Source organism: Anticarsia gemmatalis, chromosome 23, assembly GCF_050436995.1.
Source record: "Anticarsia gemmatalis isolate Benzon Research Colony breed Stoneville strain chromosome 23, ilAntGemm2 primary, whole genome shotgun sequence".
In the NCBI taxonomy this organism is placed as follows: domain Eukaryota; kingdom Metazoa; phylum Arthropoda; class Insecta; order Lepidoptera; family Erebidae; genus Anticarsia; species Anticarsia gemmatalis.
This window is the reverse complement of record NC_134767.1, coordinates 9,496,023-9,520,948: the sequence shown is the minus strand read 5'-3', so window position 1 is coordinate 9,520,948 and position 24,926 is coordinate 9,496,023. Positions and strand designations below refer to the sequence as shown.

Sequence of the window (24,926 nt, the reverse complement as noted above, 5' to 3'; positions counted from 1 at the left end):
CTAAACTATCAGACCTTTTCCATTGTGAGCTTCAGTCTTCTGGAAGCATGATAAATTAATAAATTTAATCTATTACTGTCCCACTGCTGGGCAAGGGTCTCCTCCCTAACGAGAAAGGGGTCAGGCCTTGAGTCCACCACGCTGGCCAAGTGCGGGTTGGGGACTTTGCATGCCTTCAATAAATGTATTAAACAAATTTTTAGGCATGTCAGGTTTCATCACGATGTTTTCCTTCACCGTTAGAGCAAGTGATAATTATTTCTAATACACACATAAGTTCGAAAAGTCATTGCTGTGTTGTCTCGGGTTCGAACTTGCGACCACTTGTGTGGGAAGTGCCAACTTAAGCCTAACGCTATCACCTATCTATAATAACGTAAAATAAGGTCTAAATATTTGCCCTAGATTTCCAGTTCATCTATAACTAAACATAAAAACGAAAACCCAGCTTATGAAACTAGATCAATCTATTGTCAATCTTTGACAACGATTCAAAACTTTCCACTAGATATCGTGATGAATCCGTTTACAAACAGACAGACAAACAAACATGATATAAATGGAACTTTCAGCGTTGAAAAATGAAATAGCGAATACTATAGACCGACAACTTAGTAGAGAGCCTTCACATGCAAGATTAATCTAGATTGAAAAATAATATAGCTCTGTATTTCCAAAATAAAACAGATAATATATATCAGTCAGGCCACCGTCAGTGGATCAGGTGGTTGCTACGCCACTACCATGGCTTCGGTCGTGGGTTCGATTCCCAGACGAAACAAATACTTATGCGATCCACAAATTTAGTTGTTCCGCGTTTGATTGTACTTTGGTTCTGTTCTTTGTGTAATATGTTTGTAAAAGCCTCCGCGACACAAGAGCAAGTGCTAGGGTGGGGTTTTTTTTAAAGAAGAGAAAAATATTATGCAGCTTTTTGTATGCTACCAAAAGCTGCGAACCTTGCATACAAGGCTTTTTATAAAGTTGTCGGCCTATATAAACTGGGGAAAGCTTTTATATAAAGTTTTGTAAAATATTCATGGAAATACTTCAGAGTTTTATTTGAATAAAAGGTTTGTGATGTAGTTATTTTAGTTACTGTTACTGTGGGATTATGTTTGAACTATGTTTGCTTCAAAAGCTAGATGAAGCTCCATTTTTTTAATAAAAACGACAATTTAACCGCGGATTAGTACATTACTAACTGACCTACGCTTTTGTAAAAACTTTTATTTCCTTTTAGATCTCGTCTAAGATTATTAAAAAGAATCTTTTATGTTTGATCCCAGGGTTTAAACTACAAACATGCAAAATTTTAGTCATGAAACCCTATAGATATAGCCGAATTAATTTGCGTATGAGGAAGTTCTTAGTATCACACATTGGCATCTTATTTGCAAAAATCATCCCTTATAGAAGCTGAAATAAGGTACAAAACTTCGATGATTAGTGGAGCCGCGCGAAAAATTACTATTGTATACAAAACAATCGTTAAAAACAAACCCTACCTAAATAAAGCAGCTTATTAATAACCTGAAACATTCCGAATTAACCCGAAACATCGAAAACATGAAACTTTCATATTCAATGTAATCGAAGCACACACACACACTCACATGTGTTCATACACAGTTGTATATGTGTGTGAGTCTATTTTTGACGCGCGAAGGCCATTTTCAATAAACAATAAGCTAACAGGTGTGAATTGTATGGAACATTTGCGCCATATGTCGAGTGAGAGGTCCGAGTTTTTGAAGGGAATAGAAAGAGATGCAGTATACAGGTGTGTTTACTTCGAACTAATTGTAACTCAATTATAGATGAAAGGTAAGGATGTTTGATGCAGTCTGTTTTTCAGATTGATGTACATTTTTGTGTCAATTAGCCTAGCCTTTACCTATTATTGCCTAATATCGCCTTTAACTATTATTTATACGGCTTCCAGTCTCACCGGATGCAGCTGAATACCAGTATTTTACATGGAGAGACTGTCTATCGGGCCTCCACAACACAGTTACATGCGTTTATATCACGAAACCCCTCGATGAGACTGGTTGTCAGACTTTCAAGCTTCTGACTACTGTTAACGACTGTCAAAGATCTTTGGTAAAAAGACAACCGGGACCCACAATTTAACATGCCGAAGACAGTCGAACTATTTTGACAGTACATTTTAACTGTCAAACTTTCAGTAATTGACAGTATCGACTGTAGAGTAGTGTAGAGAATCGAGCTACGATCTAAAACAGACGTTACATTACTACTCTTAATTCATTTAATATGAAATTCCATGAACACGTTTAATGGTTTAATGGAAATAAATTCACGAAACTTTAATGAGAGCATCGCGCTTGCTGTTCCAGGAAAACAGGCAGAGATGTATCACACACCCACAATCACATAGAATTACTAATAATGTTAAAAGCTACGGAAGTGAGAACTTCATCAAATTTATCTCGGTTTATTGCGAACTAGTTTTTTGCCGCGACTTCGTCTGCGTAGTTTGCGACATATTTAATTTTATTCCCTTGGGGGTAGAATTTATCAAAATACTTTCATAGCGGATGCCTACGTCATAACATCTACCTGCATACCATTTCAGCCTTATCCGTCCAGTGGTTTGCGCTGTGCGTAGATAGATCAGTATGTCAGTCACCTTTGAGTTGTATATATTTAGATTTAAAATCTAATATATGTGAAGAATCTATTACAATCTGCGCACCCATCAAAGGACAGGCCGTCAAAGCAAATGCTTGCTACATAACAATATGCAATATAGCTACAAAATTCGTTGCTATACTATATATACTATATAGCAATAACTAAAAGTTTCCACTACAATATCGATTATTGGCACGACTCACTATCTGATAACGTTATCTGCATCGCGTTCTAATTGATAGACGCCAGGAGCTTTTATCTATAGTTATTGCGACGTCTCTAATGGTATATCCAAATTATCCTAAAAAAGACAACTCCCTCATTAAGAATTGCTCTTGTGTCGCGGGGACTTTTACAAACATATAAACAACGGACACAAAGATCGAACAAATAATATTATATTAATTTATTTTCCGTTCCTCCGCTAGTTTGCGTTAGGCTTTAGAGAGTGCACGAGAGCAATCAGGAGAACTAAAAAGATTTTCCAAAATTCATGGAGAAAAGAGATTTTCATAACTACTTTTTCACAGTTTCTCATCAGGCAGGCATTTACTTGAATGAAGCAGCGGGCAAAAGCTAGTAGCACATAAAAAATAAGGAAAGGCACTAATAAATGCAATGAAAATCAAATAATTGTAAAAAATATATTTTTTATAGCACTAAATTCTATTTACAGTAAAAAAGCATAATATTAGGTGCTTAAATAATTATGTGTTACAAGCAGGTGAAAAGATACATTATAATGTTAAAATTAAATTAATTAATCTACAAACTACTGCGATTAAAAATAATATAAATGTAGGTTATAAAAAAGCGAAAAATATAGGTTGGTTATTATTAATTTTAAAAAATCTGTATGTATTGTGTTTGGAAAACTAAAAACAATGGTTTAAAACCAGCCAAGTGCGAGACGGACTCGATCTCAAAGGGTTGCGTACCAAAAGAATACGAAAAGACACGTCAATTGCATGGGACCCTATATTTTTTTTATATTTTAGTATTGGTGTGATAGCGACAACGTAAATACATCATTTGTGAAAATTTCAGCTTTCTTGCTATTAGGGTTTATGAGATACAACCTTGAAACAGACAGACAGCGGAGGCTTAGCAAATAGGGTTCCGTTTTTAACCTTAGAGTACGGAACTCTAAAAAGCAACCAGTGACTGTTGACTTTATAAAACACATATCATATTAAATAACGAAGGTTTTATAAATATATAGCCTCCACCTGTAACTTCATATGAAAACCCAGTCAAACCCACGACCTTACGACACACTGGTAGTGGCGTGGCGACCACCTTAACCACTACACCATGGAGGCCGCCATAATGTCAAGAAATCACTACAAAAAGTCACACAATGAACTTGTTCTCAGCCTTCCATACAAAATTCCCTAACACACACTTGTTCACATAACCATTATTTACGTAATAACAAGCGGTTTATTCAACACCCCGCGGTTTACGATCAGCTGGCACACTATGAATAGATCACCTGCTTCCTGTTTCGACTGCACTATGAATATCGTGATTAATCATGTACTAACTTCTATAGACGAATATTGAAATACTGCTTAGTTTTGCATCTAAGCGTCATTGGCATACGCGTATGACGTATTGTAAAATTCGCCTTACGAATTCGCATCTAAATCATGGTCTTAGGTAATACGTGATGAGGGTAGTCCCACCTCTAGCGAATTTGACGTGTGTTAAGGGAACCCAGGCCGCCCTTTTTAACCACTTTCGGTGTAAAAATTGCTAGTATAAAAGTATTTAAAATCGTTGTAATATGCTAGCATATAACTACCAGGATCTTTTTTTTAGACAACTCCCGCACTAAGAAGTGCTCTTGTGTCGCGGAAACTTATATATACCAACATACAAGCAACGGACACAAATTTCGTGTGGGTATCAACCCACGACCTTCCGACGCAATAGCAGCGTGGCGACTGTGCCACGGAGGCAGTCAATTAAATGTGGATACTTTTGTAAGTATTTCCGTGAGCCTTAATATACTACCAAAAGAGAAAAGTAGGTAATACGTGTATTGTTTCGAACACACAATTTCAATTTAGCTCACTAATCACTTTAGCTTTAGGTGAAATTGGAAATTTTTCCATCAAATTTCGATGGACTAAATTGAAACTCATTTACCTTTCATGAAAATGAAAATGTTTCTGCGATGACTAATATTTTAAGATATCAATATACCGCATAAGGGTTACGTAAATTGTGATACCGTACGTATGTTGTGTATTCCGAAAATAAAATAATAAATAAAGAAAAAGAATATATTAGGTGCTTAATAAATATAGTATGTTTGCAATACCAGTGTTTCACATACTCGTTACCAAACGAATTAATGAGTCAACGAACATGTTTGACGTTATAGACCCCATAACTCGAAGAAAACTTTACCCATGATCCCAGACTAACACAGAAACCCATACATTTACATCCCTTTGCTTAAAATCAAAAAAATAATAAAAATTTCTTCACATTAAGAAAAATTTTATAATAAATGATACAGGTATTCTTGTCATCCAGAAGATTAAAGCCACAATTTTTTGGGTACATTTCTTTATGAGTCCTTTTAAATTCTAGCAATATTTATATTTTTTCTTGCGACAACAAAATGGTCACAATTTTTCAGCAGAGACAGACACGCTCAAATAATTTCCTAAGGGTTATGTTCTATTAAACACGCATAAAAGTACACATGTACTAAGTATATAGAGAAGTTGAACATAGTAAATAATGTATCTTTCCACTCACTTGTTGTGTAGCCGAAGTCGTCTTCTTCTTCTGGGTCGGCTTCCTTCTCTTCTTTGGTGCGTTTCACTGCGGCTGCTGAGGCACGGTCGATCTGAAGTAAGATAGAGGAGTCATAAAATGGTCATAAGTATCTTAAAATTGATTATTTATGATGTTTTTTCTGCTTTTTTCGTGTTAAAATTATTATTATTAATTGAAGTACTAATTTATATATTTTTTTTATATTTATATTATACAGTAACGCTATTTTCATTGTCAAATGGAACAATTTGGGTCACAAAAAATTACTTTGTTAGCGAAAGTTATATTTATGAATTTTCTGGAAATACGTATTTAATAATCAATTATTGTCAAAAATTACGGTATTCATCAATTAAGGAGTTCTAATTGTAATTAAATTTGAGCTTCTGCGACGTTGGATAAAGTGAATAAATTCATGGCAGTTAGACCAAACCGGTTGCTTCTAAAAAATTACAAATGTGTTCGCTTTTAGGGTTCCGTACCGTGGCAGCTAGACAGTCGAATTGTTCACATAAGATGAATTCTGTTACTGCCATTAAAACAAAAGTGGGGCTCTCATGATACAACAAACGCAATTTAAACACCTTTATGAAGAGCAACATGCATTCGACCGGTTTTAAAAAATAAATTGTGTGTAGTAGTCGAAGAACAAGTTCTTATCTATCAATAGCCTTATATATCTTACCTCAACTCCTTTATCAGAACAAGTCCGTCCCTGCAGTTCCCTCTCATCTTCTTCATCACTGCTCTCCGAGTCGGAGTACACCGGCTTGGGTTCAGCCGGCGTTTCTTTCTCGTCTTGCTTCTCGCTCGCACTCTCGGCTTCCTTTTCTACGTCTGTTTCTGATGTTACTGTTATCTGGTGAGAGAAAGAGATGGTAAGATACGGCTTACTGGTAGATATTATGTGGGCTAAGCAAGTAGACTCTTTTTTGGCCTGTTGCTGGCACCTAGGCAAGAATTCGTCCCTGTGATAATATTTTTTGAAAAGTTAATTGACATCACTTATGTGCCATAAGTCGGTTATTTAGTTGCCTTGCAAAACTTGCGTAAAATACTTCTACAATAAATATTTTATCGTCAAAAAGAAAATATACATATTTGATGCAAAAGTTTGTGATACTGCCCTCAAATAAATCTTAATTCTCAAAACACTCCCACAAATCCACCAAATGGTTATATTAGCAGGTTTTAAAATAATTTTACAATTCCAAATGAAGTGAAACAGAATATAACAGACTGAATGTTTGTAGAAGAATATAATATATCCACTACAAAGGAACAAAAACCTACAAAAGATTATATACTAAAAATACACAACGACTAACACAAACTGATTGATATACAAGTGTGGAAGACATGAAGTCATTAATTTTATATATTTGTACGTGTTGACTGGTGTTTGACTGAACGCCATGATTTATATCAATAACAAATTATGAATGTACATATTTTACGAGGGAACTAATGATTTAACGCACTTTTTGCTGGTATTTGGCAAGTGGAATAGCATTTTGATGAATAGACTCCGTTATAGTTAGAAGGAGTCATAAGAAAGACTTTGAATTATAAAAAATATTGCTGAATATAATATTCAAGTTGACATTGTAAAAGTTGATGGATTTGTATAATTTTCTTCTTCTTATTTTATTCGAAAAACTCTATCTAAAAAAAATATGCTGCAAACAAACGTATTCTGGATCTGGCACTAAAGCTGTGACCAAAGACCCCTGGGGGAATTAATCCTACTATAAATGCCAAAGTTTGTGAGCGTGTATGTATTTATGAAAGTGTGTTACTCTTTCACGCAAATACTACTGAATCCATTTCGATGAATTTTAGTATATAGGTAGCTGAAGAGTTAAAATAACACATAGGCTACTTTTCACCCAGGAGTTCCCGAGGAATAGGGTTTCCATGCGGACGAAGTCGCGGGCGGCTTATTGTCTTTTATAATTTTGAACCCACCAGAGAGCCTGCAACTACGGCTAGTGTAAACGTTAGGCGAGTACATTTTAGTATTTCTGTTCCCGTAAATGTTTTCTATACCAGAAGTATCAAATTGTCAAAATACCTTGATCTCATGCTGAGGAGTCTTCTGTGGTGGTGGTGGAGCTGGTGACTTCCTCGCCGAGGGTGTGGGAGACGCCGGAGGTGATGTCGCTTCCACGTCCGAAGAGTCTGTGTTCTGAGAGACAATGGAACTGTTTATTATGATGTTCAGAGAAATTTAAGAGAGTAATTACTGTTTTAATAATTTATGGACGTCCAAAAGTATTTAAACTTACAGATAAAAATATCATTGGACAACTCACACATGGTCTTCTCATTCCAAACTAAACAAAGCTTGTACTATGGTTACCAGGCAACTGATAAACATATTGATATACTTCTAAATACGTACTAGATAAATTAACATCCAGGCTCAGAACAAATACTCGTGCTCATCACACAAATATTTGTTCCGGGTGAAATTCGAACCCGCCACACGCGGCGCTTTGGTTATTGCGGCGAGGTGACCACTTTAAACACTGCGCCAATTTAGTGACAACTTTTTTTATCTCAGTTAGTGTCCGAAGTTTTGGTTTTGTTTAGAAAGTGTTTTTCTACTTAAAGTATTCGGTTAGTCCCGTACCGTCTACTAAATGCAGTTAATTTTGGGATTAATCGTCAGTATTTGGGAGAATTGGTCTTAAATTTGTCAATAAACCACGAATAAACGGTAAAGCTGTCTCATAAAACCTCGTGAATGTGTTATTAGAATTTTAGTACGCTGGTTTATCGCAAACGTATCGACAATTCAGGCAGAGAATGGAAACATCTCAATGAACCAATATTGTCGAGAGCTTAAGTAATCATTAAATAATTATTAATTAACAATCAAATTATTTAATTTAGCTTAATAAGGCCAAACGCAAAATTGCTGTACAGATAGGCAATCTTCACAAAAGAGCAACCATCGAGAAAGTTTTTTAAAACAGAGTAGCGCCCCTAGCGTATTTTGAAAGAATTCCTTTTTTAAATAACTTTAAATGTCTACCCGTGGCCATTCCACAATAGCGAGGACGAAGAGGAGGAAGGCAGTTGCGTTACAGATTTTTGAAGAGCTAGTGAAAGGCTGAAAATAGCACACCTACACCTTTTTACCTTGCAAGAAACACATAGGCTATTAAAATTGTTTCAACGAATTCACACTATGTCCTTGATCAGTTGTCAAGAAGTGTAGTGTAATCAATACAAACCCATGCAAGTAGACTCTGAACAGTGAGTGTAACTGTGTCTCCAGCTGCCTTGATGAGCTGCACCGCTCTCTCGTGCTGTGCAGATCTCACGCACGCGCCATCAACCTCCAAGATTCTGTCTCCTGTCTGAAGTAGAAATACAAATGTAAGGCTTCTAGGTTTAAGTCCAGAGGAGTTAGATCCACAACGAAGTTATAGAATGTCGAAAATGGCTTGAACTATTAAGAAAAAAGATACAGCTGTGCCGCAGCCTGTAACTATTTGAACTTGATGGTGATTGTGGTGATGATAATGATTTTGATTACGTTTATAACTATGATTACGATTATGATTACAATTATGATTAAGATTTAAATTTTCATGGTTGATGTCAAAGAGTTGTAAAGAGGTTTTTATTAGTTAAGACTACTTTCTCTTACTCCATAATATATCTCACTACGTTGGCAAAACATCATAAATCGTAATGAACTTACTTGCAGCTGTCCACTGTTGCCAGCAGGACTGTCTGGTACCACATTTTTGATGAAGATTCCAAATATCGCCTTCTCTTCGCCATCTTCTCCTTCACGATTGGAGATTATATCGACCTGATAGAAAAAAATACATTTCATGAAATATCCACATTCAGAAAAATCTGATCTCTTGACTGCTTTTCTCTTCTCTTACTGCAAAATGTTTCGAATTTGCGAATGCTTTAAATGTTCCTTGTAACCACGTCATTATCCAATTTTGAAAATGGATAAAATTTTAATAATTTGAATCGTGTTTTGAATTTATACTGACGATTAATCACGTCGTAATAAATGTACATTCCATTTACAGCTGCTCTAAAATCAAACGCAAAGTGAGCTCATTCTCAGTAGTCTTTCTCAACTTAACTTTCATAGTAACCTTTGTATATTTCTTCAATATATCCTTGATGGCCGTAAAAAAGGTCTCAAACGCGTTTAAGAACGACACAAAGACAATGTTTGTTTACCTTTCCTCCAACAATGCTGACACCCAGCGGTGCTCCGGGACACCTCTTGAGGGTGACCTGCCGCGGGGAGCCCCAGCGCTGAGCCACCAGCGTCTCCGAGCGCCGTTCTGATGATACCGTCACTGTCATCGTGGATGGTGGTGCGAAACTGTATAAAAAAATACATTACTGTAAAAACACGTCTTTTACCGAAAATATTAGACACAGCCCTACTTGCGATCAAATGCAAACTCTACCAACTTTATTCGAATACAATACGTGGTCGTCTACCGCGAGAGTAAAGTGCTACTAGATTTGACATTCTTTCTCGTTTAAATAGCTGTCCAGCTTTGTTTGGTGTGCTACGAATTTTTATCCCGAAACTTTGCTATCTAGGATAACAATACAATCACTTCTTTTAGCTTGAATTATTATAACAAAGTATAAACTAAGTTTAGTACTTTGTCTTATCGTTAGAAACCTGCACTTTCAAACACGTTTAGTAAAATATATAGTGTTACTTTAAATAATACCTGTATGAGTGTAGATAGAGTTAAACAACAGTCATCTTGCCGCTGTATCAATCCTTCGTGTGGAGCGATAAATAACGACAATTGAATAAGTGGCACGTCTATATTGCGAACTGCACGGACACACGTCCTGCATTATAGCAAGAGATGGGTTAGTCTTTTAGCAGTATTGTTGAGGGAACTATACGATTTACTTTATTTGAGAACTACATAAATATTTACTAAACATTTTAAGAGTAAGAGTCATAATTAGAGGCTCGAATTAATTAAATACAATCTTTCTTCACCAACCCAATCCTAATGCGAAAGTATATGTATGATATGTATGTCTGTTACGCTTTCGTAGCTAAACTACTGTACCGACTGTCATGAAGTTTATTGAGGTATCAATATAGTTGAAAACTCATTATCAAAACAAGTTACTATTATTTAAAAATCATACCCGTAACGACTGAATTACGCGATGAAACTTTGAATGTGTGCAAAACATAATTTTTCTCGTTTTTTTAGGAAAAATCATTCATATTTTATAATTAGTGACCTAAAACCCCCACTTTTTCAAACTGGGGTGTTTGAAATTGTATTGCAGTAAACAAACCCAGTGAGAACAAAAGCCGGCTCAGAGCAATCGAGCGTGATATTAAAAGTGCACCGTCGTGTCACACGTAACAGAGTGGAATCATCACCTGAGTGTCTGACACTGTTTACTAAATACTGTTGTACACAAAAGTAACACTAATAAATCCATACTAATAATATAAATCTGAAGAATTTGTTTGCTTGCTTATTCGTTTACTTGTTTGTTTGTTTTGGACACGCTTTTCTCGGGAACTACAAGTTCGAATTGAAAAAATCCTTGTGTTGTATTGACTCTTTTTTTAAGAAGGATATAAGGTACTAGCTGACCCGCGCAACTTCGCTTGCGTCACATAAGAGAGAATGCGTCATAATTCTCCCCGTTTTTGTAACATTTCTCGTTGCTACTCCAATCCTATTAGTCGTAGCGTAATAATATATAGCCTATAGCCTTCCTCGATAAATGGACTATCTAACACTGAAAGAATTTTTCAAATCGGACCAGTAGTTACTGAGATTAGCGCGTTCAAACAAACAAACAAACAAACAATCAAACAAACAAACAAACTCTTCAGCTTTATAATATTAGTATAGATATAACATCACGAGCAGTGATAGCCGAGTGGTATAAGTTGACACCTCCCACGCCAGTGGTCGCAGGTTCGAATCCGAGGCAACACACCAATGACTTTTCGAAGTTATGTGTGTATTAGAAATAATTATCACATGCTCCAACGGTGAAGGAAAACATCGTGAGGAAACCTTGCATGCCTAAAATTTGTTTAATACATTTATTGAGGGCATGCAAAGTCCCCAACCCGCACTTGGCCAGCGTGGTGGACTCAAGGCCTAACCCCTCCCTCATTACGGGAGGAGACCCTTGCCCTGCAGTGGGACAGTAATGGGTTACATTTATTTTATTTATTTATATAACATCACGCTTTGACTAATACGAGTGTAGTAGCTATTAAAAAATATTCCTCTCATTATAAGTGACCTAAAACCCCAGTTTTACAATCAAACACTCCAGTATAGTAGTAAACAAACCCAGTGAGAACAAAAGCCGGCTCGGCGCGATCGAGCGTGATATTAAAAGTGCACCGTCGTGTCACATGTAATAGAGTGGAATCATCACCTGAGTGTCTGACACTTTTTACTAAATACTGTTGTACACAAAAGTGGAACTAATCGTACCAATATTATAAATGCGAAAGTTTGTGAGGATGTATGCTGTTTGTTGCTCTTTGATGCTAAAACGATGGGCTAATTTTGATGAAAAATAGCTCACAGCTCGCCTTGGTTTTAGGCCTCGTATTGATAACATTTTGAAAAGAATGACGCTTATTTTAACCCACAGCTCTTCAACTACAACGTTACATTGCAGCAAAATCTGTTCAGCGGTTGAATCGTAAAAGCTTAACAAAAGGAGAAATTTTGAATACTAATACGGATAATATGTATTTAATAAATAAACAAAACAATAAATTCAATAGACTATTGTATAACTAATGACATACAAAATGCATTTGTATTCAGGTTAATATCATAACGATAACCTGTGTTTTCACCTAATTTATATAAATAACTATGACTGTAATGCGTTTGTACGCGACAGTACAAGGTGCATGAAAAATCAATCATAGAGAGGTGCGGTCTCACTGTTGACTGTCGATATGTAGCTGATACTATATATCGACAGTTATATGAAATAATAACAACCGTAAAACATTTTGTTCGTAGTTTTGCATTACTTGAGTGAGATATTTCTGTAATCGTCGTGTATTTATATTTATACCCTTAGTACTAAATATTGGAATTATTTTTATTAAACACTAGCTGACCCGCGCAACTTCGCTTGCGTCACATAATTTTCCCCGTTTTTGTAACATTTTTCACTGGTACTCTGCTCCTATTGGTCGTAGCTTGATGATATATAGCCTATAGCCTTCCTCAATAAATGGGCTGTCTAACACTGAAATAATTTTTCAAATCGGACCAGTGGTTCCCTAGATTAGCGCGTTCAAACAAACAAACAAACAAACTCTTCAGCTTTATAATATTAGTATAGATATTCGGAAATTCATAGGCGTGTTGCCTTGGTTTCGAACCCGCGACGCCTAGCGTGAAAGGCAAATGTTTAGACCACACGGCTATCACTGCTTTACTTTTTATGAAAGGAAATACCCACTAGATTTTCACATCCTTTTGATGAAAAAGATCTTAAATATTTAGTTTCTAAAATGAAAATTTAGTCACCGATAAAAAATTAAAAATTCTCTCCTTGCCACATCGAGCATCTAATCATAATGACAATTCAACAGAATCATTGCATCAATTGTTCAGATATCACTATGTAATTAACTACTAAATGACAGAACAATCACAATGTATAGGAAATTACTTCCATGAATAAACGCAAGAGACATCGATGAAAAACTGATGACACGTGATAAAACATGTGCTCTGAGAAATTGTATTGATGGGAATGATTTGATTTGAAGTTAAAAGAGTAATTACGGCGCTGTTCTACGGAGTTCGCGGGTTTGATTATTTTGTCAAGAAAACTTTCAAAGTGGTAATAAAAGATACCTACTTCGGTTTATTTTGTTTATTAAAATTAAAAGTCAACCTGCAAATCTGCTACTAAAGATTTTACATATTCAAAATACGGCACAAAGTAATATACTTTTTTGACAGAGTAGATTACAAATACGAGGGGACCCGTAAAAGTATTTTTAATGCGAAGATCTATCAGTTGGTCTATAACGATTTTGAGGCTAGACCCTTGAGTCCAAACATTCATCCAATTCTAACACTTTCTACCCCTTTTTATGCAATCAAAAGTAGCCTATATTTTTTCTTAAGGTCAGATCTTTCTTTGCACCAAATTTTATAAAAATCGGTTCTGTAGACGTGAAAGCGTAACAGACAAACTGACAAACAAAATTACTTTCACATTTATAATATCACAAGTAGGGGTTTAGCCAAATTTTACGACAACAGAATCATATGGCTAGTCAGTTGTAATTTAACTGATATAAAGCCTATTGAAACATAAAAGTGTTTACATAACATCCCAATATAAATGTGGTCCACTTTGATGTTAATTGTTCAGTAGTTTTCTGCTTAGTCTAGCGTGTCATCTCGTTAGTATGGATGCTGCAGTTTTGATAGCTATGAGGTGAAATAGGGTATAATGTTTAGTAGAAGTTTTAGTGACAAATGTTGTTTAGATTTAAAAACGCTGATATTATTGATGCAATAGCTTTAAAACAGCATTCTAGTTTCAATGTAAGTGCATAAAAATATTGATCGTATTGCAATATTAATAATAGTATAATTGGTTACTAAAAAGTTGGCGCGTCATATGTTAATAGATACTAAAAGTAGCTTATATTTCCCAGAAAGTAAAGCAAACAGCATAGCTATAAGAATTATATAAGTATGTTTATCAGTTATCTGGTTACCATAATACAAGCTCTGCTTAGTTTGGAATAAGATGACCGTGTGTGAGTTGTCCAAAATAAAACATTATTTGTTGTCCAAAGTGGCTCTGGTTGTCGATTGCGCATTAATCCTTTAAGAAATTTTGTATGAAGACCCAATCAGCGCCCCTGGCGGGCTTTGTAGGAACTAAGTTTGAAGTATAATTTAAACGTCAAACTCTCGATACTCGACAAAACATAAATGCGCTATGGAATTATTTATGGGTTACAAAGTACTTGTAAATATAAATAGTAATAGTAGAGGTATATTTACAAAGTACATGTTAAAAGAACGCCAAACAACTCAGAGCTGTTTACGAGTGTAGTTTATAAACACATCGCAACACATCGACTTGAAAGAGATCATCTATTTTAACGACACCGTTAAACTAAGTGTTTTCAAATATTTGTAAGCATGTAACTGAACAGTACATTATTAACTAAATAGCCATGAGTCAAGATGAAGGATTTTTTGCTATATTCAAAGTGTATATAAGGAAAACATGATAGTATTGCGAAAAGTCGAATACTTCAAATGATAATAAAATTTTCAGTTTTTCCATAAGAGTATAACAAAAGATACGGTCAAAAATAGTTTCTTTCACATTTTTGTATATTTTATTCAACTCTGTACTAAGCCAGCGAGTAGGTCGAGGTTGTTCTTCCTTAATTCGAGGAGATAATCAGGCCTTGAGTCCCCCCTTTTCTAGTACTGTTACAGAAAATCCCTTATCTTTTTGGTTAGTGGTCAACCTAGCGTCAAAGTTGTACCTACAAGCCGCCCGATAGGCCTTTGACATAGCTTTGACAACCACCGGAATTTACTATTTACGTGCTCTCCGAAACACAGAGACTCTCATTTCAAATACCACTATACGCTCACCCATCTACAGATTGACCGCGCCACGGTTTGCTTAACCGCCTGATCATTTACGTGAGCGCAACTGGCAACTGGCACTGACAACATAACAATTACGTACAATTTAGTACAAACAAACAAACAAACAGTCACGCATGTAAAGACTGATCACTCGTAGCGTTTGCGTGTTCATAACTGATGCAAACTACCAGCTATTGTTTAAGTGTATTGCGTTTAAGTAAATACTACGCGTATCCGGTATGACGTTGTGTTTGGATAGGTAGAGATGTAGGTGTCTGTTATTTTTACAAACATACAAACAGACATACAAAAATACATACATACGTACATACTTAATACCATGCCTTTTCCCATAGGGGTAGGCAGAGACCACCGTACCAAAGTACCGCTATTTTAACTAACTAACTAACTGTATTATTTTTAGTCAATGAAATTGCAATTGTAATAAAAGGTGTAGACAGAGTGATTAAATATATTAGTGACTCATCGATACTCCATTACCCGTGGAAATATAAAATTCTACAAAAAATAGTACTTTGTCCGACCCGGGAATTGAATTTGTAACTCGGAGTGTGTTATATGGATAGTGTACTATCGACGGCATCACACAGCATTACTGTAAAATGCTCTGATAAATAAGTCAAGTAAAATATTTGTAAAGTTTTAATTAAACTATCATATCTATAAATTCTTGTTTCCATTTTCTTATTCACTTTCAATGAATGACATATAAAAGTATTCGAACAGAAAAGAAGCCCCTGTCTTGGAAGTCCTTGATTTTACACTAACCTAATTTGTATTATCTTATTTCAAATAGTGTTCAGTTTTTCAAATAAATTGCTAATGATTATCATTTTCTGCTATTCTACATCTTAACTGAAGTGTTTTGCATTAAAGTACACCAAAAATATGAACTTACCGATAAACTCAAACAGCACAGTAGCCAACACTACATATCCAGATCCCAAGTCTATCAGAACGATTGGAAGCCGAAAGCCGTAAGCCGTAAGCCGAAAGTCGAAAATACCCAAGCCGAAAGTGTATGTAAAAGGAACGTTAGTCGTTGTCCGGCGAACTACCTACAATGGAGCAATGAGGTCGCCTCTGCCTAACTCAATTACGGGTATTAACAATTTTCTAATAGGGACGGGACTTGTCGATGTTTTTGTCGATAGAATTTTTAAGTGGAGCAGAGATAGAGTAATGTTTTTTGTTTTAAGATCGATTTGTAGGAGTTATTCAAATGATAATTGAAATTAAGCTGTAATATGTGATACATAAATAGATTAGTTATTTTATTTAAATGTTATTATGTTATGTTCTGTTTTGTGGTTATAAGCATAGATTTTTGAGGGACAAGAATGATAGGTAATTTATAAGTAACGGGTACCATGCAACTCAAACGTTATCTCTTATTCCACGTGTATTGTCAGCAAATGATGTTTCATTTGTTCATTCTCAAAACCATGGTGTAAAGATTTTTGGCAGATTGAGTATGACTTAATAAACAAAGTGAATAATTGTATTTCTGTGTTGACATGTGATTGTTTCTTTTTATCAATAATAACCAAAAAATAATTATTAGAATCTTCTTGAAATTTCAAATTAACAAAATGACTAGAATATAGCAAATAGTTCAAAAATCTAACCTACAAAAACAAGTTTTATAGACATGAAGTCATTTACTAAACATCAGCATTCTCATTAATTTCCCACCGACTGTATTGCAAGATGTAAACACACTGCCAACGAATTGATGTGCTCTCATTAGTATATTTATTTAAGTAACAGTTTTACTTATGTGCCTGCTAACATGAGTTATGTAGTTAATGATTTGTTGCAGTTTTATATAGGGTAATGACCTTTGAAGGATTTTTGCTATTTCTGTGTTATTATGACGTGTGTTTGATGATGTTTAAAGTTATTTTGCACTAATTATATTAATTAATATATGAAGTTATATTTTTGACCACTACAAGTACCTATTAGCCTGTTTTTACTCTGTAATTACATGTAGTGCAAAAGTCAAGTAGATTGGATCAGATGATATGGATTTGATTTCTTTAGATAAATCAAATACACAATACATAATACATATGAAAATTAGTTTGCTGTCTTTCAGCTTTTTAAAATATTCCACTTTTAGATATCTTTGTAAAACAAAAGGATTTTGGAAACTAAAGAATAATTATGTTATAGTCCAAATATAGCTTTGATTATATTATTTCAATTGTAAAAATAAACAAATAGTTGTAAAATAAAGAATACACTCACACATTAAACTTAGAGTTCTATCACACGTCAATTTGTCTTCAAAGACAGTGAAATATCATAAAAAATAATGTGTTAATGTTTCGAAAACCAGTTGTGTGTTACAATAATCCTTCAAAAACATCGACAACATCGATAATGACACACATAAACACAATAAGTCGCAACACTACTGTTTTCTTTAATCCCTTATAAGCCTCGGCCAGGATTTTATTTTATATTAATTTTCTATACAGACTACTTCATATTACTTTATTATAAACTAGATAAACGATCACGCGATTTTTATTGCCGTATTAACTAGGTTTCGACCGTGACTTTGCCTCGCAATTTTAGTAAAATATTTATTTATTTTTGTCAAATGTTGAAGGGCTAGATAAAAGGTCCATTTTCTGTAGCGTCCAATATAAAAGGGCTTATATCCAGCAGTGGTCTGTTTTAGGCTTATTATGATTATAAAGGAAAACTTACTACTACTTGTTTCGTAAGGTGACTCATTATTTCATGACACAATTCGCATATTAACTGCTCTACTAACACATATTTTTCTTTATTCCATAAGTCCATAATAAAATAATGTAGCTTTTGAATCCTTCAAGGGAATCAGCCTGTAGTAATACGCCAACAAAAGATTATTTAGATTTTAAGGCTTTTTAAAATCTCTTTAATGAAGAATTAAACACCAAAGCATTGCTGAATATTTATTATGTTCAGCAGTTTAATACCTAAGGCTTAAATACAAGCAAAGCAAAGCAAAACTTTCACATATTATTTTAAATTAATCGCATAATACGATTGTCAAAATTACAGACTATGAACTTACCGCGAGTTCAGAAGGTAGAACCAGTAAGAAAGCCCAGAAACCCTTGCATTCAAAACTTACGTTGAAAAGTCAGCTAATAAACAAATTCCATGCTTCATATCTATAAAAATATTCCAATATTCCTTACTTGTGAACTAACAAAATGAATTTAAACCACCTTCCCTACAACAGTATGTTAATAGAACGATAAACTTTCACTCCCCACAGGTACAGTCATTACATTAGAACTCCCTCGAGTGGGATACACTTAGCCAAATTAATGCGACGTAATTCTATCTCAGTTGTCCTTTTTTATTCGCTTAGCTAGCTTTTGTTGGTGAGTTTGCTTGTGTTTTTTGCTATTTATTGTTGATACTAAAGATTTCGATGTTCAGAAAATAGTAATTTGTATACTCTTTAATTGTGGTGTTTCTGTTCCTTATGTAGCTGCTTTTTTTATAAAATAGATATTGGGGGAAAATTGCTCACTATAGGAAATTGTTGAAGGAAAAGCGGAGGCTTTTGCCCAACAGTGGGACAAAGAGGTCTGGAAATAAGATGGAAGAATATCAAATTAATCATTTAAAAATGAGGAACACTAATACTAATGGACTAATACCTACAGGCTTATTGTATATCGGAGATAGCTGAAATAAAGACTCTTTCACAGAAAATTAACTACACTACCTGTTTCGGGATCCAAATCTGTAGTCCTCATTGTCAAGACTTCAAAAATGCTATTGAGGCAATTTAATTTATTTACAAACGTGATTTTGAAAACAATGTTTTCCTTTATATTATCCAATATTAACACATACGTCATACTTTTGAGTATTCTTACCATTCAAAGACCCTTATTCCTTTACATATAAGGTTTAAAATACAACACTCACCCAGAAATAAGAGAAACAATATCAATAGTCCCTGAGATCACGTGAATCGAATGACTTAGACAACTTGAACTTGAAGTTCGTATAAACACATTTATAAGAACAACCTTCCCAAATATTCACAAAGAAAAATGAACCTTACACCCCACAAAATACGACACATATCCATTTTTCATAAACTAGAACTAAAATCGCCAAAGCAAATTTAACTTTATTCTAATAAAAATAAGGTCGATAATAGTTTATCATCAGATGTTAATGTCACATCACTAAGGACGGTTATGTTTAAATAAAAATGAACTTTATTCTTTTTGAGATATGGTTGTGTTTTGTATATAAACGGTATAGTTTAAAGAGATAGACATAAGCCTGCTGAAGTAAGGTTTCATCGCATTAGTGTCACGTGCTCCTGAAAACTATGACGAGTGCAATGCGTGCTTGTTTTATATGTTTTGTAAATAATGTAATGAGATAATAATAGTCTTGTTAGTATATAAAGATTTCATGAAGTGTCTTTCATCTTAAAATGTATGTGTGTGTGGAAAACTTACTCTTAACTACATAATAATATAATTTGGAGGACTAAATATTAAAAATAAAATCGATTGGTATCAAAAACGTTTAACTGTTTTGACAATACGGTATGTGAAAAAAGATCAAAATGGAGTTAAGTTTTTGGGAAATCAGCAATCTATTTTTCTATTATGCTAATTTAACAAAGTTTGAAGTAAAACAGAAATGTTGCTATTGTTTCCTTTAATCAATTTAAATATCTTGCACTGCAACCTAATTACTCCTAATACATTCTTAAATAAAGAAACTTTGTCTCGATAATGAAGTGATGAAACGATTGCTTAATCACTAGGCTTTGAGTTTACATACTGCTTTTATGGCCCCTAATACAAAATAAACAATTACACTAAAGATCACTAACCTCGGTCGTCTGGAAGACATAGGAAATTTCAGCGGCCCAGCAGACTTCCTCCTGTCCTTCACCACGGGCACCATCAACAGATCCTCGTCATCAGTCTCCGAACACCCACTGTCCAAGTTCACCAGCGCGGGAGCCGAACCCCGTCTACTCGCGTTCTTCGGCACTTCCAACATCTCTCTAATCACTTCACAATATTTACACGCATTCGCCTCTGCCATATACGCTTGAGTTATAGCGTAAGCATAGTTCTCCAAAAAGCACTTGTGACAACTCGGGTCGTAGTTCGTTTCAGCATCAGTCGAGTCCTCACTTGCCTGCTGTTTCAATTTCACTTTCTGCACTTTCTTCTCCATCGTCGCCAAATTAATCTGTAAAATCTTTTTCTGTTCCTCTTTGTGTTTCTTCTCTTCTTCCTCGAGCTTCTTCTGTCGTATCTCCTTCAAGCATTCCGCTTGATCGTTGTAATATTCCACGCACTGAATCCTCGGACTCTCATGCTTGGACGGTTTCGTTGGACTGCGTTTTTTCTTCTTCGTACAAATATTTATGTTCAACGGCTCTATTCGGAGTGATTTCATCTGTTTTATAATGTGTTCCTGCACGTACGGGTGGCCGTACGACTCGTCATCGCCACCCGTATGTTCAGGAGATTCCACGCTCACTATTTTGGCACTTACATCGTTGTCTTTGTTTTTAAAAGCTATTTTTTCTTGTTTACTAATCTCTTTGATCTCAGTATCCCCGTTCATTTTACGATCGCTTTTTAAATTACACTTTTGTGATGACGAATCTTCGTCCAGACATGTTTCGTAGCCGTCGATCTCGTGATCTATGTACAGTAGTGAGTTGTTTTCTTCTTGGACAGAGATCCTTGTAGTAGCGTCGTAGAAACTGACTGTATCATCTATAGGGGAGTTGAGACATTCTTTCCAGCTCTCATCACTTTTGACTTTTTCTAATTGACTGTCTATTTTGACATCGTTGTCTTTCCAGTACTTATCGAAGCTGATTCTTTCTAGTCCTGTTGGAGTGACAGCGAAGACCATTTCGTCAGAGGTTGATATTTCCTTGCTCTGTTGTTTAGATAGACACTTGTCTCCGTCCCCGTCTTTCCTATCAGCTGATTTACTTCTAGTGTCAGGTAGTTCTCTCGGGGCTACAAGAATATCATCCTCAGTGATTGTCATGTCATCATCATGATCATCTAAAGAGTCATCAGACTTTGAAGACTTCATTTCCGTGACTCCATTGACTTTGATTTCTTTAGGGTCTTCGATGATGATTTCTTTCTTTATTCTCTTGTAGTCATCAAAACTAAGGTCTCCGAGAGCTGATAGTTCTTCATCTTTGATGGAGGCTTCTTCAGGTTCGAGGCATATTTGTACTACTTCTAGACCTTCGCCGTATTCCTGAAGACATTCGTGGAAGGAATCCATACCGGTGTGGTCGTCTGAGGCGAGTGAGTTTATGCATTCCTGTGAAAAATATACATATTGTAAAGGATCGCAGAATAATAAAAGGGTTTCATCCAAAGTTTGACAAAACGTTATTTCTATAATTATTTAATTTTGTTTATTCAAAAATAATTACTATGAAATTGTTCTGCTTTAGTTAGCTAGTTTAATGAACTTAAATTAATATTTTAAATTCGAAAAAGTAAACTGTTAAGCAAAATCAAAATGCCAAATTTTAACCCACTAGCACGACAATTCATCAAATTTGTTTTATTTTCAATCAAATACGCACAATATTTTCAAAACTAGGCATTTTACGAATAGTCTGATTTCTATTAACCACTACAACACAGCTATAAATCATGGAATGGAACATCCCACACCCCACGCGATCTATTTGAGGTTGTTTAAATAAAACACACAATAATGTGCAATATTCTTATATTTAGCTGACACAAAGCGTACATTTAACACGGACGTAAGCAACGCACATTAACTATAAACAATAATATGGAGATTTGAAGTTTTTTGTGATTATGAGAAGTTATTATAAACTAGAGGCCGCCCGCAACTTCGTCCGCGTGGAAACCCTTCCCGTATAAATCCCGATCCCTCGAAAATTCCACAATAAAAAGTAACCTATGTGTTATTCTGGGTTTTCAGCTACCTACATACTAAATTTCATCGTAATCGGATGAGTAGTATTTGCGTGAAAGAGTAACAAACATCCATACATACATATTCACAAATATTTGGATTTATAATATTAGTAGAATGTCTATGAAAAATCTTTTTGTCACATTTTTGTAACCCGTTTCTGTCCCACTGTTGGGCAAGGCTCTCCTCCCAAACGAGGGGTTAGGCCTTAAGTTCGCCACGCTGGCCAAGTGCGAGTTGGGATCTTTGAATGCCCTCAATAAGTGTATTAAACAAATTATGTATTTAATAAGTGTAAAAATATAGGTAATTGTTGGCTTTGCAGTCATTGCTTGTAGTAATTGAACCCACGACCTCTTACATCAACAGAGGAACAAAAAAAAATACCTACACAAAAAATTTTTACTCGCAGCCTAAATAATAGGTTTCTATTTATAAATAGTCGTTTGTGTTTGAAATAAGATCAAAGCATTTATGATCAAAAGATGAATCAATCGTTATAATAACTTCTCATTATGATCACAACATACAAATACATTTAACCTCATTTATAACAAAAATATACACATTCAAATAATCCTACAAAGTAGCAGACAATAACACGAAACTCGACATTTAAAAAAACGTCTAAAATCCGAAAAAATATCCGAAAAATTAAAATAAAACACTATACAGTCTTTTTTGTTTTAAATTATAATAAATTTATATATTTTTATTAAAATACACTTATATTTACATAAATTAATTTGCGATTCTTATAACTATGATATGTTATAAATTACCTGTAGGTAAATGACTTAAGTTACAGTCAAAGCAAAGCAGATAGTTTAAATTCCTTGAAAATTGACTGTTTAATTGCATATTTTACATCGAGATTTTGTTTGATATTTCTTATAAAGAAAGCAAAGATATGATTTACAAGAGCCATTACATTTTTTCCCGTTTATAGCCAGATACTTTAGGTCAAGGTTTTTAAATAGGGGTTGACGCTAGGCAGGGCGGTAGTTGTAAAAAACATCAGCCAAATCTCTTTCCGTGAGTTTATTGCTGTTCCTTCTCACGAACAATAGCGAGTTTTTGAGTTTCTTTTAGTGACCTTATCCCACGTAGTGGGGTCCGCACAACATGTTTTTTCTCAAAAACATGCGTTGAAAGAAGATGCTTTGAAGATTTCAAATACTTGTTGATAGTTTATAAAACATTTAAAAATATGGGGGAGCAAAATTTAAAAAAATATCTTGTTCAAGAGCAAATTTTCCTTAGAATTGTTTGAATATTTCCTGATAATTGTAATTTATAATATATATTTTGTCATTTGTTTTTTGTTTCTTGTTAATATTTTTTCTAATTTGTCAATAATCTCTTATAATTTCTTTTACTTTTCATATTACCTATGGACGAAATTTCAAATGATTATGCAATGACTTGTAATAATATGAAACAGTGACTAGATCTATACTATCACATATCCGAATTGACAGCTAACACATATATAACTATATAATATACTATATTTCGCAACTACACAACCATTATGTAAATAGACATCAATATCTATGATCACAATATTTTTTTGGGCTCAAAATAATTTGGAATATTGAGCTTGTCGCACCCTTAATAATATAGAGGCATAATACGATAAAGTTTTTGGGCAATGGCGTTTAAAGATTCTAAATTCTGACTTATTGCTGGAATAAAATGCATGCTTTTTGAATTATAAATATGAAATTTTACAAGATTTGATCTTTGATGGAATAAATGTATACGCGCGGGTCGAGGGAAAGAGGCAAATACATTTTCTGAGTCATTATTATTGTTTCTCTCTCTGTCTACGCAAACCGATAGATAATAATAGAAATATAATTTTGATAGTTTCCATATTTTCATATCAAAATTTTCAGAAATGTTGACTTAGGCCTGAATATTTTTAAGGGTGCGATGTATTTTTCAAAATTTGGGGCATAAATTAAACTAAATTGTATCACAAGTAGGATAAAATAGACTAGAAAATTCTTTGGCATTCTAAGGCTAAGACATTAAAAACACATAAATTTCTACACATTTAAAATTGGGGCATAAAATTCTCTACTGGCAACATTATAGTAATGAGATCCTACTTTATATAACGTTTTTATACTATTTACTTATTGTGTTTAGTTCTTTCGCATTTATTTTATGACTAATATTTTATATCTAACATTTCAAGCGTCAATTCAAGCAAGAAAGAAGAAATTTAAAATTTGAGGATAAACTGCCTATGTAAAAACATACATAATATATATAACATCACGTATTTTTCCCAAAGGGGTAGGCAGAGATCAAAGAAAAATCTCAAAACATATTTTTAATTATCTCCGCCTTGATCAAAATTCAACTAAAATTCTATCAAAATTCGGTTTTGTAGGATTGAAATGAAGTGTTTTTGAATACAGCACTTACTCAATAAAATTTCGACAAAGCAGGTAAATTATTATAAGCTCATCAATATTCAAAAAGTGGACGTCTCTTTTAAGCATTACCTTAATTTTATTTTCAAAGCTTTTAGTGATATTTTTTTCATTACAATTTGTGTACTCGTAAAATTTTATTCAATAAATAATATTATTTTATACCTTCTCAAATACAATCATATAAATCCAATAGCCATACTTCTAAGATTTTTAAACCCATTTCTATCCCACGGCTGGGCAAGTGTCTTTTCCCAAACTGAGGGGTTAGGCTTTGAGTCCACCACGATGGCCAAGTGTGGGCCTTTCGCCCTCAAGAAATATATTCCTACTTTTTAATAAT

General features: G+C 34.4%; 1 protein-coding gene across 4 annotated transcripts in view; it reads right to left on the bottom strand.

Annotated features, from left to right (window-relative positions):
* LOC142982962 (multiple PDZ domain protein-like) overlaps nucleotides 1-24,926 on the bottom strand; it is a 185,403-nt gene that overhangs the window by 82,298 nt on the left and 78,179 nt on the right. For all 4 annotated transcript variants that reach the window (XM_076129706.1, XM_076129708.1, XM_076129709.1 and 1 more), the window contains exons 18-24: nucleotides 20,026-21,500; nucleotides 9,679-9,826; nucleotides 9,173-9,286; nucleotides 8,700-8,825; nucleotides 7,532-7,645; nucleotides 6,143-6,316; nucleotides 5,437-5,527 (exon numbers count right to left, since the gene is read on the bottom strand). In XM_076129706.1, coding sequence (XP_075985821.1) covers nucleotides 5,437-5,527; nucleotides 6,143-6,316; nucleotides 7,532-7,645; nucleotides 8,700-8,825; nucleotides 9,173-9,286; nucleotides 9,679-9,826; nucleotides 20,026-21,500 — 2,242 coding nt within the window. The remainder of the gene's footprint in view (nucleotides 1-5,436; nucleotides 5,528-6,142; nucleotides 6,317-7,531; nucleotides 7,646-8,699; nucleotides 8,826-9,172; nucleotides 9,287-9,678; nucleotides 9,827-20,025; nucleotides 21,501-24,926) is intronic.